The sequence below is a fragment of the Oreochromis niloticus genome, linkage group LG17 (assembly GCF_001858045.2).
Source record: "Oreochromis niloticus isolate F11D_XX linkage group LG17, O_niloticus_UMD_NMBU, whole genome shotgun sequence".
Classification (NCBI taxonomy): Eukaryota; Metazoa; Chordata; class Actinopteri; order Cichliformes; family Cichlidae; genus Oreochromis; species Oreochromis niloticus.
Window position 1 is genome coordinate 11,959,972 of NC_031981.2, and position 11,428 is coordinate 11,971,399.

General features: G+C 38.3%; 1 protein-coding gene across 2 annotated transcripts; it reads left to right on the plus strand.

The window, feature by feature from the left end:
• On the plus strand, positions 1-2,800 carry LOC100694855 (troponin I, slow skeletal muscle). Of its 2 annotated transcripts, none has more exons than XM_003444952.5 (8): positions 1-139; positions 677-689; positions 858-899; positions 1,268-1,309; positions 1,546-1,677; positions 1,762-1,851; positions 2,129-2,311; positions 2,422-2,800. In XM_003444952.5, exons 3-8 carry the CDS (start codon positions 879-881, stop codon positions 2,521-2,523), a joined length of 570 nt encoding a protein of 189 aa, XP_003445000.1. In that variant the 5' UTR covers positions 1-139; positions 677-689; positions 858-878; the 3' UTR covers positions 2,524-2,800. The 2 variants fall into 2 exon arrangements, with proteins under 2 accessions (XP_003445000.1, XP_005451690.1); XM_005451633.4 differs by having other exon boundaries at positions 57-139; positions 680-689.
• Positions 2,801-11,428: the final 8,628 nt, after the last annotated feature.

The following is an 11,428-nucleotide window of genomic DNA, read 5'->3' on the forward strand; positions in this document are numbered from 1 at the left end:
TTGGTCTCTTGCCAGCACATTCTTGGGACCAGACGTTATATCTGCTGTCCACTCGCCATCGACCCCACATAAAAAGCTGCCCATTGTCTTCAGCAGCTGCTGTTTGACTCTCTTCACCTCCACAGACGCACATTTACAGGTAAAAGAACAGATGCTATTTTGTGTGTTTTACCTAGTTAAGGTTTCTCAGATTATTGCCAGAGCGACTAATAAGAAGGTACTAATATAATTTTAAATTTCTTACAAGATTAAAAAAGAAAATATAAAAAAAATAGATGTTGTAGACAATAAGACAGTGCTTAGCCAGTGTTGTTTTGGTTAAAGCTGTACAATACGATAATTTGTACATACTTGTACATAAATGCTGTCAACCTAACAAAGAGCTGATCTTAAAAATCTGTGTGCAACTGCTGCTGTCTGGCTTCGCTTTTTTTGTCAGAACAAATGTTGTAGCTGATGTATTCGCTTAACAAATCTGCTGAGCTGTCATTAGTTAAACTGTAAAACATACAGAATGAAAAAATAAATATTTGGGATGACGATGAACATGATGGAGTAATTTTCTCTGGTTGTTATACATGGTCAATTTTCAGTGTCGTTTAATGGCATGACATATTACACCAAAACGTCACTTATACAAACTTTCTTTTCTTTCATGTGTTTGTTTCTGCTCAAGAAGTTGAAGTGAGGTAAGAAAATTCCTTTTATGCCTGCTGTATGGTTCATATTTGTGAAACTGTTTTTTAAGGGAAAGTTGTGCTCGCCTCCTAAAAGGATAAGAATAGATAATGCACTCATGTAAACCTGCCATAGCCTTTAAGATCATCGTCCTCATGTGTTCCTGCTTGCTGTTTCAGGAGCACGACAGATCCAGAGCAATGAATCCCAGAGGGGAAAAGGTGAGCCAGCTATATTCCACAGTGTTAATCCTCCATGCTTGGACAGGGGACACATTGTCCTTGCACACATGGCAAAGATGTGGCAGTGGTTATCTGTCAGAATTGTTATCTGCATCCCTGAGAGCTTTCCTCTTGACTTCATCCTAATAATAAAGCGTTATCTTTTTACGTGTGACTGCAGTAAGTGGAGTCAAGTTTGACACTCGCAGGTCTTTCCATGCAATGTTTGATTTCAGTTGAAAGATACAGTTTACTTTGTCAGCCTTTTACTTACTGTACTGGACACTGTAAATATCACCTTACAGACCTAAATAATCAATATTTGATTTAGAATCACTGAGCTGATTGTGCTTTGGTTTTCTCCACAGCCGAAGTCGAAGATTTCGGCTTCTCGCAAGCTCTCCCTCAAAGTGAGTTGCCTTTACATACCTTTTTTGTTTGCTATATATCCCCATGACAACAAAACTTGATATTAATTTCATACTATTTTATATAGGAACAATATGACGATCCTGGTGCACACCTGACTCACTGCCATATAACATAATAGATACTGTTTATGAACACCAACATAAATTATCATTTTTGTCACGGTCAGACTAAAATTTCCTCGTCCTGTGATTGATACCCATTTGTGTCCAATCAGATGCTGCTCCTCACGAGAGCCTGTGAGGATTTGGAGAAGGAGAGGCAAGAGAGGGAGGAGGAGAAAGTACGCTATTTAGGAGAAAAGTTGCCTCCATTGCAACTGTCTGGAATGCCCCTGAAAGAACTACAAGTAAGCTCTCTAAAGCCACAAAAGACCAGCTTTTGTAAAGCAGAAAATATAATAATAATATGTTATCAACATCTGATCTTTTAGGAACTGTGCAAGCAGCTTCATACAAAAATTGATATTGTGGATGAGGAGAGATATGACTGTGAATCCAAAGTGAACAAGCATAACAAAGATGTAAGTCTCTTTTATCCTCCAGACCTCTGCATATCCTTTGTATCAGAAAAATAACGATAATTTGAACAAATGTCTGCATTGAAATCGGGAGCTAAATTCTCTATTAACTGTATATTTAGGTCAAACCAGAACAGGCCGGCCAATATAACAGAAAGATATTCCTGAAATATTATTGCAGCACTTTTACACTATGTACAAACTAAAGAATAAGGAGACAAAGTGAGCTTTTTTTCCTGTTTCTGTTTTTTTTCATACATTTTGCGTCATAATGCTTTAGATCCATGAGCTGAAGCTGAAGGTACAGGACCTTGGGGGCAAGTTCAAAAAGCCTGCTCTGCGAAAAGTGAGGGTGTCAGCAGACGAGATGATGAGAGCCCTCCTGGGCTCCAAACACAAAGGTTCAATGGACCTCAGAGCCAACCTCAAGTCTGTGAAGAAAGAGGATGTGAAACAGGACAAGGTACCAGAATCACCACTCTCACATCTTAGCTCCTAATCTCTTGTGTTTCTCAGTATCAAAACATTTTTTCTGATTTTTATTCATTTTTTCCCGGTTCTTTTCATTCTCAGGTGCTTACCAGTGAAGTAGGCGACTGGCGTAAGAATGTGGAGGCCATGTCAGGTATGGAGGGCCGTAAGAAGATGTTCGACACAGGCGGCGGAGCACAGTGAGATCACCTCTAAAAGCAGGAAAAGTTAAGCTGTCTAGACATAAAGTGGAAAACCTAACGGGAGACAAATTGACCTGAAAGCTGCTGGAGTTTAGTTTGAGGTAAAAGCAAGTATAAATCCCATCTGTGCTGCATTTTACTTGATAGCCACTCAGTGTAACAACTCAAGGCACTTAAAGTGTAAAATAAAAGTGTAGAACCCCATGTTTTCTTTTGTTACCAAAGAATATTTTGTTTTGTTATGTCACCTTAAGACAATTAAAGAGGATTTAAATGAACACATATTGTTTCCATCTGTGATGTTCCATATCTGTACTTGACTTTATCGTGTTTCATTTTATTGGCACCAGAAGGATTATGTGTGGCACGTCAAAGGACGGCAAGCAGCTTGGCTGTTGATAGATTAAAAAAGAAAGATGAAAAGTGAAGGGAGGGGGAACAACAGGTGGTACTTGCATTCTGTGTATCTGTTTCAGTGTTTTAAATAGAGCTTGTGTGAAAGCAAAAGATTGTATTTAAAGTAAACTCAAAGCAAATGAAATAAAAAATTTAAAAAAGGCTCCTTTTTTAAAATAGTTTTTCCAAATTGGAAATAATTTTGCTTGCAAAAGAGATAAAGTTGCAACATATAGTAGCATTTGATAATTTGAAAATAAAATAAAATTTAAGTTTAACAGGGCTTTCCAGCACATGTTCCACCTTAGACTTTGACAGAGTATATTCAGCCATGATGTCATCTTCTATAAATCAAAGCTTCAGAAAGCAGAAATCTAGCTGGGTAGCACAGACCACTAACACTGTCATCCTAGACATTTCATGCATTCATGCACTGCTTCTTTGTTTGACTGGGTTGTCTGGTTGCTGAAAGCCAGACATTGTTATCTGAGGCATGACAGCAAGGCACACTCACCACTTCCAGGCATGACTTCTGGAAGTGGTGAGTGTGTTTTATACTTTTATGGACTAGGAACATCTGTGTGTGTTTTAAATAAAGCTGACAGGCCTGCATGCAGCGTATCAGTGTTGCATGTAAAGGACAGCTGATAAAAAAAAAAAAATAAATCACACTTTATATTGTTAAAGAGCTCTTTTATAATGGTTTCTACATTTAAACCAATCTTATAATATTTTTTTTTAAAAACAAACAAACATGCTTAAATTCTCTGTATATGTAAAGGAACAGATAGTGCCTATTTTCATATACCACAAATGTTCCAGATATGCTCTAACAGCCAACCTGTCAGCACCACAAAATGATGACTGTTAAGTGTAAAGGTCAGAAAGCTTTCTGAGCTCTTTTGAAATCATCCAAGCATTAGTCATGGCTCATGTTAGCACGTTTGCGCCGCTTGCACTTCACTATCAGCGCCACTTGGTGGCAGCTCACAACTGCATTAATAAATCCACTGCTGGGAAAAGTATTAACTGATTTGAAAATTTACTTGAAACTACATTAACATATTCTCATTCAAAAATCCAGATTATTGTTAATAAGGCTTACAAACCATTGGTGAACATTATGCACATTAAAGGCTTAATACAGTTAATGAATACAATGCAGAAAGTTTAAAAAGTACTATTATCACTAATATAATCAGTATACAATTGATGTCACCTATAGATGATATTAATTTTATTCTAAAGCAGCGGTCCCCAACCTTTTTTGCGCCACGGACCGGTTTATGTCCGACAATATTTTCACGAACCGGCCTTTAAGGTGTCGCGGATAAATACAACAAAATAAAACCAGTGCCGGTACCAAAAAAAGAAGATTCATTCATAACAGACGGGAAAAGCCCCAGGGAAACCGAGTTAATGACAAGTTAAAAACAATAATAATAATTTTAAAAAAATAACGATAAGAACTGATAAAAACCCTGAAACCCTGAAAACCGAGCCTTAACTCTCGCGTACCAAATGACTCACTGACTGGTAACGCTCCGCGGCCCGGGGGTTGGGGACCGCTTCCCAAAGTGTTACTGACGGGTCGTGCCAGGTGTTGTAAAGGCTCACCTTTCAGCACATTCACTTCACCAGATGCACCTTGTTTCTTTTCCTCACCTTTGATTGGGTGTGGTGCTTGCTCTTAATTGTACTCACCTGTCACTCGTTATATAAGGACTGCACTCACCTACCCCTCACTCTTTCTTCACTCCCACATGGGGCGGCAGCTGAGGTGAGTTTCTGTTAGAGTCTCCTGAGTTCATGTATTATTTTGAGTTACTTAAATCATACTTTATGTTCTTTTTAGAGATAGCAGTCCATGTGTGTCTTTCCTTTACCCATTATCCAATAAAAGGACAAAACCTGCAAATGACTGATGACTGCTTAATCTCATTCTAATCGGATGAGCCCATGATGATGACTACGTAAACCCTGATCCTTCCTTCCTCCAAAACACCAGGTATAAGCTTAGACTAATCATGACTAGTCTAGTCTCATTCCATGTCTTTGGGGTCCTGGCCATGGCTCAGATCTCTGTGATTCTGGATTACGTCAAAGAAACTACCCTAACTTAAAGAAACTTCACACTATTTCACATGTTCTTCTACAGAGTAAAAGACAGTTCGTAAGTTCTAAGATGGAAGTAGCAGAGCCTGACAATAAATAATTACTCTTGTGGCTCTAAGCATTGCCAGTTCATTTCACTCACAGAATAACCCAAAGGAAAAGAAAAAATGAGCGTTGATCTGCAAAAAAATAAAACATAAAAAATGCCAGTGCTGATTACAGTTTCTGCAATGTGTATGTGTGTGTGGCCTGATGAGGAAGTATGATTGATGCCATTAATCTTCAACATAAAGCACAAGCGGTGCATTTATTGCTGCAGGGACCGGGGGTGGGTTGACAGTAACGGAGGGTGGTCTGATGATTAGACACACTGCCCTATGACAGACTCTCAGGCTCAGTTCTTTGTATGAAGTCTTGTCTAAGTTTCTTTCAGCTGTATGGCACATTCAGCCCACAGGCCACGGAAAAGCACTTTGTACTAAAGATAAAACATCATGAAATGATATTATCAGCCAGTACCTTGTTGCAACTACTCAATAACAGGAAAGAAGAACAAAATGCAAAAAGTCAGTGAGAGCAGGCAGAATTGAAGGCACCGTGATCAATAAGCAAGGCGACAGTCTGGAACTCTGGGACAGGAAGAATCAGACAAACAATCCAGACAACGGGGAGGACGGTCACAGACAGGCAGGTTTTAACAAAACAGCGGTAGCTTACACTGAACTGTGGTTGAAAGACTGTAAAAATGTGCAGATGCTTTGGAAATGGGAAGCATGGAAGTGAGTTATAAAGTTGCACTTAATAACTCAATAAAGTGCACTATCCACCTGGTGTGAAGCCGGATGGTTAGCTGGGTAACAGTTAAACTAATGAGGAAAGACAATGATCTGGAAAGTTTTATGAGGAACACAAAACCTTTGGAGGAGTAGAAATGCCTACAGGCTCTGAGATTTCACTTCTTCCAAACCAAACTGTGCAACTTGGATTTAATAAACTTGGGCACAGCATCAAGCTTTACGTAAGTAGACTGCACAATGATAGCAAATCATAGGCTGCACTGCATATATGAATTTTAAATACCATAGGAATCACAAATAAACCAGCAGCCTGAGAGAGAAGTGGGCTGTGATAATACTATGAGGTCTTTAAGACAGGATAGGGATTGGTGGATTGATAGATGTAGGTCAACTCTGTCCTTTCCTTTTGTTCCAGGCCAATTTTGTTAGTGAAACTTTTAAAAGGCAGGTCTTAAAACCTCTCTCACAGTGTGCCGTATCGCCAGGTAATTGTTTGTCTAATACAGCCTTAAATCAGGGAACACCTGCCTTTTTTGGTTATATTTGTTTTTACTGTATTTATCTCAAGGTTATCATTTTGCCTTTCTCATAAGGTTGTCTTGTGTTTTGTGCCTTAAGTGGCCCCAAAGTGTAAACATAATGCATACCAAGTTATCAGTCAGTCACTGAATGTAGGGTTGCAACATTTACTCATAGCAGAGCAAAAAAGTGTTTTAAATAAATTTTTATTCAGGTAAATTACCATTTCAACTTTGTCCTATTACTTTCAGGGTGCAAACTAGCAACTTTCCTTTTATGCAAAGCCCATTTCTTTAGCTTCTGGTCTTCTGCTGCACTACCTAGAAGCTGTATATATTCATAGCTTCCTGGGGTGGTGTGTCAAATAAGCAGCTTGAGGCAAATCCTGTTTCTTTTCTAAACGATAGTCTATATTTGGAGGTAATGACACAGAAAAGTAGCTTTAATATAGAATTAAACTTGTGGATTCAAGGGTGTAAATGGACATAAAAATACACACACATACATGCGCAAAATGCACCGTGTTTCCCTCAGTCAAAAAAAGTATTAAGGATGTAGGACCTGGCCATCTTGTAGTCACTGAGTCAAAGTCTTTATATATTTAAGTATTCTTGAGTCACATAAGTAAATAAAACATGTATGGGTACTTAACTGTGAACAAACAAGAGGTTAAAGCACTGCACTGATGAGAACAATTTACAGACTGTATAAAAGATAGATATAGCTTTTAGTCTATTAGTTTAAGGATTTGCAGGCCTCAGTTTGAGCTTTATGGCCATTTCCATTGTTTTTTGACTCGGAAGTGACCATATTTAGTTTTGTTTTTTAGAAATAACCATATGAAAAGCCATGTTATATTTCAGCCAGTTGGATTAAAAATGCTACCAAAGGCACTAAGAGCACTGTTAGCCGAGGTAATGCCTATCATTGAGCTATGCTTGGGAAGGCAGCTGCCAGTAAATTCAAAGCTTAGTAAAGTTTAGAGGTGTGTTTCATAAATTCACCCTTCACGAATAAGTAAAATTGTCTATAGACAAAAAAACTAGTTATGAACCAGGCTGTAAACATGTTTATGTCTGCTGTAAAGTTGGGCAGTTTAACATGCTTTCCTTTTAATATATAGAAGAAAAATTAAAGTTAGTCCACATTGATTTTCTTTAAATGTTTTTATGAATGCTTAGATATTTCATGAGGTGTCAAATGGGAGACATTAGAGAGACAAGAGTGAGAAGCCTTTTGTCACATCTGAGTGTGTTATGTATTTATTTCATCTTCCATAAAGCTGTTTCAGGGCTGTTTCATCACCTTCAGCTGTTGTTCACAGCAGGCCATGCCTCGACCACCACACCCTTGGTGTGCTTTGGTCTGTCTACGTTCCTGTTATATATTCACCGCACAACGAGAAAAAAAAAATCACAGAGGAAAGTGAGTCAATATCTGAAGCAGCTGCACACTTTTTCTCTTCTGCGACATGCAGAATTAATACACCTTTTAATGGACTCTTGGAATTGCTTTCTTTATACATTTTTAAAGAAAAAAATCCTTATCTGTTCCCAGCACAGATTTACGGTGCCACACAACGCGATATGTTTTCAGGGACTTATTACGAAAGACCTTCAGAACATATTATCTCCACTAAATATAAGCAGCCATTGTACATCCAGCACATGCTCACTTTTCCTCCTGTCACTTGTAATGGTTTAGGTTAATCTACAATCCGTGCCTGCGGCCTTGCTGCCTTCTCACTATCGATCTCCTGTGAGCCAATAGGGAGGGAGAAGGGGCTGATGGGTATTGGTTTTGGACACCAAAGCTGGCCAGGAGTCAACAACGTGCAGCCAATATAGATTCCTCTTCTTTTAATCAGGTGGAAGCTTTCGAAAGGCCTACAACTAAAATTGGAGTATCTACTATTTAACTTAAGGAGACAATTCTGACAACATATATTGGTTTAATTGAGTTTTATCTAATTTTATGTAATAAAGTGTCAACTTTATTTGAGACATTTTAAAATGAATGGAAATCTCTGGGAAACCTGACATTTGCTGCTGGATTCAAATCCCTGTGACACACAGGGAGAAACTTCACAGGCTGACTCTGCATTGCCTCAGGTCTCCTTGGAGCAACCGTGTGAACAGCCTGTCTCAAATTATTAATAGATATTTTTGGATGAAAAATGCTGGAAAAGGGCAGCTCAAACTTTCTTTTTTTTCTTGCAACAGTACCAAACATTGTGTAAGCTATTGTTGTCCAAAACCTCAAGAGGTCTCTGTGGGTATTAAAATAAGTTGCTCCATATTTTAGAAACCTCTGACAGCTCTGGGACTAAATAAAACTGCTGACTAAACTGAATCTACAAAATATTAAGAACATTAAATCCCAGCCCCCCCCTTTTTTTATAACCCACATCTCACTTGTAACAAAGCTTAAAACTCCCTCTGTTACTCATCTGCTCCTCTTTTATCTCCATCTCCTCCTCCGTGTAGAGATACTTGGAGAATCAATAAAGAATAATGGATTTTACCTAGACTCACCTCAGCAGTGCACTTTATAGAAAGAGTCTGCAGTATTTCTGCCCTCACTCTGCTCCCCAGCATGGCTGCTCTTCGGGTGGCGGTGTTGCTTTATCAGCCTGCTTCATCTGGAATAAAATATCGAACTACTCCAGAAACTGCCATAAATTTCTATAAGTAGTCATTGTTACTATGATCATTCCTAATGTTTTTGGCTGAGTTGCTGCATTCTTTAAAAGGAAACTAAAAGATAAAGGGTGATATCCATAGAAATACCAAAAACAGCAGACAATAAAAAGACGCATATGTGGCTCAATCAAGGCAATCTTAATATAAAAACATAGATATAGGCATTGACATTATTTTATCAAGGTTATTTTTTTTATTGTATTTCGTGCCAGAAAAATATAATACCGACCTTGATAAACCAGTTTGAACCCATTTATCAAACGTCTCCCACTCTACCCCTAGAATTGCAGATCAAGGACACGAACATAGTCAGACATCATTAACATATTTACTCAATCATATATAAAAATAAATGGTCATTTTTCCCCCACATGCATTCAGTACTCTAATAACATTACAGTTATGTGTTAATAACGACAGCTGCCACGCTTTCGACAAAGGATGTGAATGGTTGCCAGGTAACATACAATTTCCCAAAAGATCCTCTAATGACGTATAATTTTTTCTAGATGAAAATGAGGCATTACCTTTCTTCCAGTGGCAAAACACGGTGGGCAGAAAATCCTTCTATTTAGAAAGTATAAGCCTTCTGGGCAATAGAGAAACGAAGACAAGGAAATCACAAGCATCATGCTCACTAAGAGAAATATGTAACGGGACCACTCCCGAAAAGTGAAATCAGCAGAAATGAATGTACCATTTGTCCATATATTTTAGAGAAAGTCTCAAAAATGCATTTGCAAATGATATATATAGCTTTGGACATAATCAAAACGTATGTAAAAGTGTAGCTGGAGCCCTCTGCATTGGTCACATGGAGGATCAAGGTGTGTCTGGATTTTTGATTTGTCCTTAGACCAATGAAGATGATGTACAACTACAAACTGCACCACAGAATGTCTAACACACTCCGAAGAGGTGGAAATCCTTCTTAAAATATTTGGCTAATTTGGGTCTGGAATTGGTTTCCCTCAAATCAGTTTCCCATTAGTTTTTAAAAATATTCTTAGATAGCGATTTAAAATACAGATTATCTTTTGCTACTCTTGTAGTAGCAGTAGAGCTAGACAGAAAGATCCACACACCAACTGCCATATGTGTCTGTCATAATCCTGGGTCCTAGCCCCAGAATTTTTGTGGACTTTTATTTAAAATGCTATTTGGTTCTTGGTTTGTAAGTCAATTAGATTTGATTGTCATATTCCTTTCTGTCCCTAACCTTTAGTTCTTTGTTTCAGTTGCTATCTAGTTGTAATATTTATTAGTATTGTGGTTTGGATCATTTTGTGTAGTTGTTTCTCATTTTTCTAGCCTTACCTCTTGTATCTTTCTGTGTCAAGACTATGTGTGTTCGGGTCTTGTCTCTTTCCATAATGATTGGGGTTTTTTGGCTGTCTCTTGACTTTGGGGTCTTATTTCTAGTTTTATTTCTTGTCTTACTGAATGTTGATTATTTTTACATGTTTCTTGTTTCCCTGCTGTTTCCACTCCCCTGCATACTGTATATACACCCCAGCCTTTCAGTTAAACCTTGTTGTGTTGTGCCTCCCTGCTTCCCGTGTGTGTTTCTCTGTGCTGCCTGGATAGAGTTACTTTGTTTCTTGGACTTTGGTTTCCTTCTGTCTTGGATTTTAGCATAGATCTTTATCAGCCATAAACGGCTCACGTTTTATTTTTGATCTCAGCCTTTGCGTCCTGCATTTGGGTTCTCATTTTACACACTCTTTACATGCTTTAGTAATTCTTCTTTTTATGCCACTATCATTGGAGTTGTTCTCTATTAAGCATGATGTCAAATATATGAAGTAAGTCATTTGTTCGAGGACATTTCCATTCAACTTGATATTTAAGAGCTCACATTCTTTGCTGGTGAACATTAGCTTTGCTGCTGACTTGCTTATTTCCATGTCATGTCCAGTACCAACTAAGCAAACTGATTTCAGCAGGTGCTGCGCTTTAGTTGATGTCCCTGGAATAAAGGCAATGTCATCAGCAAAGTGGAAGTTGCTGAACAGGTTCCCTCTGAAGAGCACTCTTACTCAAGTACATGTTAAGTAATTCTGATAGGATACAGTGTTGCTAAACAGCTCTACTATTTTCATGACACTAACAGCTTTGTTATGGAGGACATTTATGAGATTGCCAAGGTTTTTGGGAAGCTCCAGTGGTCCAAGACCTTGAAAAGCACTTGGAGCTGTGTGTGATCATGTGCCTACTTGTAATCAGTGAAGTCCTTCTGCCTTCCCTTTCATATGTTTCTCTGCCAAGGTGTTGCAGTTGCAGTCACTGACTTGTGACCTCTAGTAGAATTTTACTTGATTGGCTTATTAACCGTATTCCTTTGTAGTTCTCACATACATTTGTTTACTTTTTCACT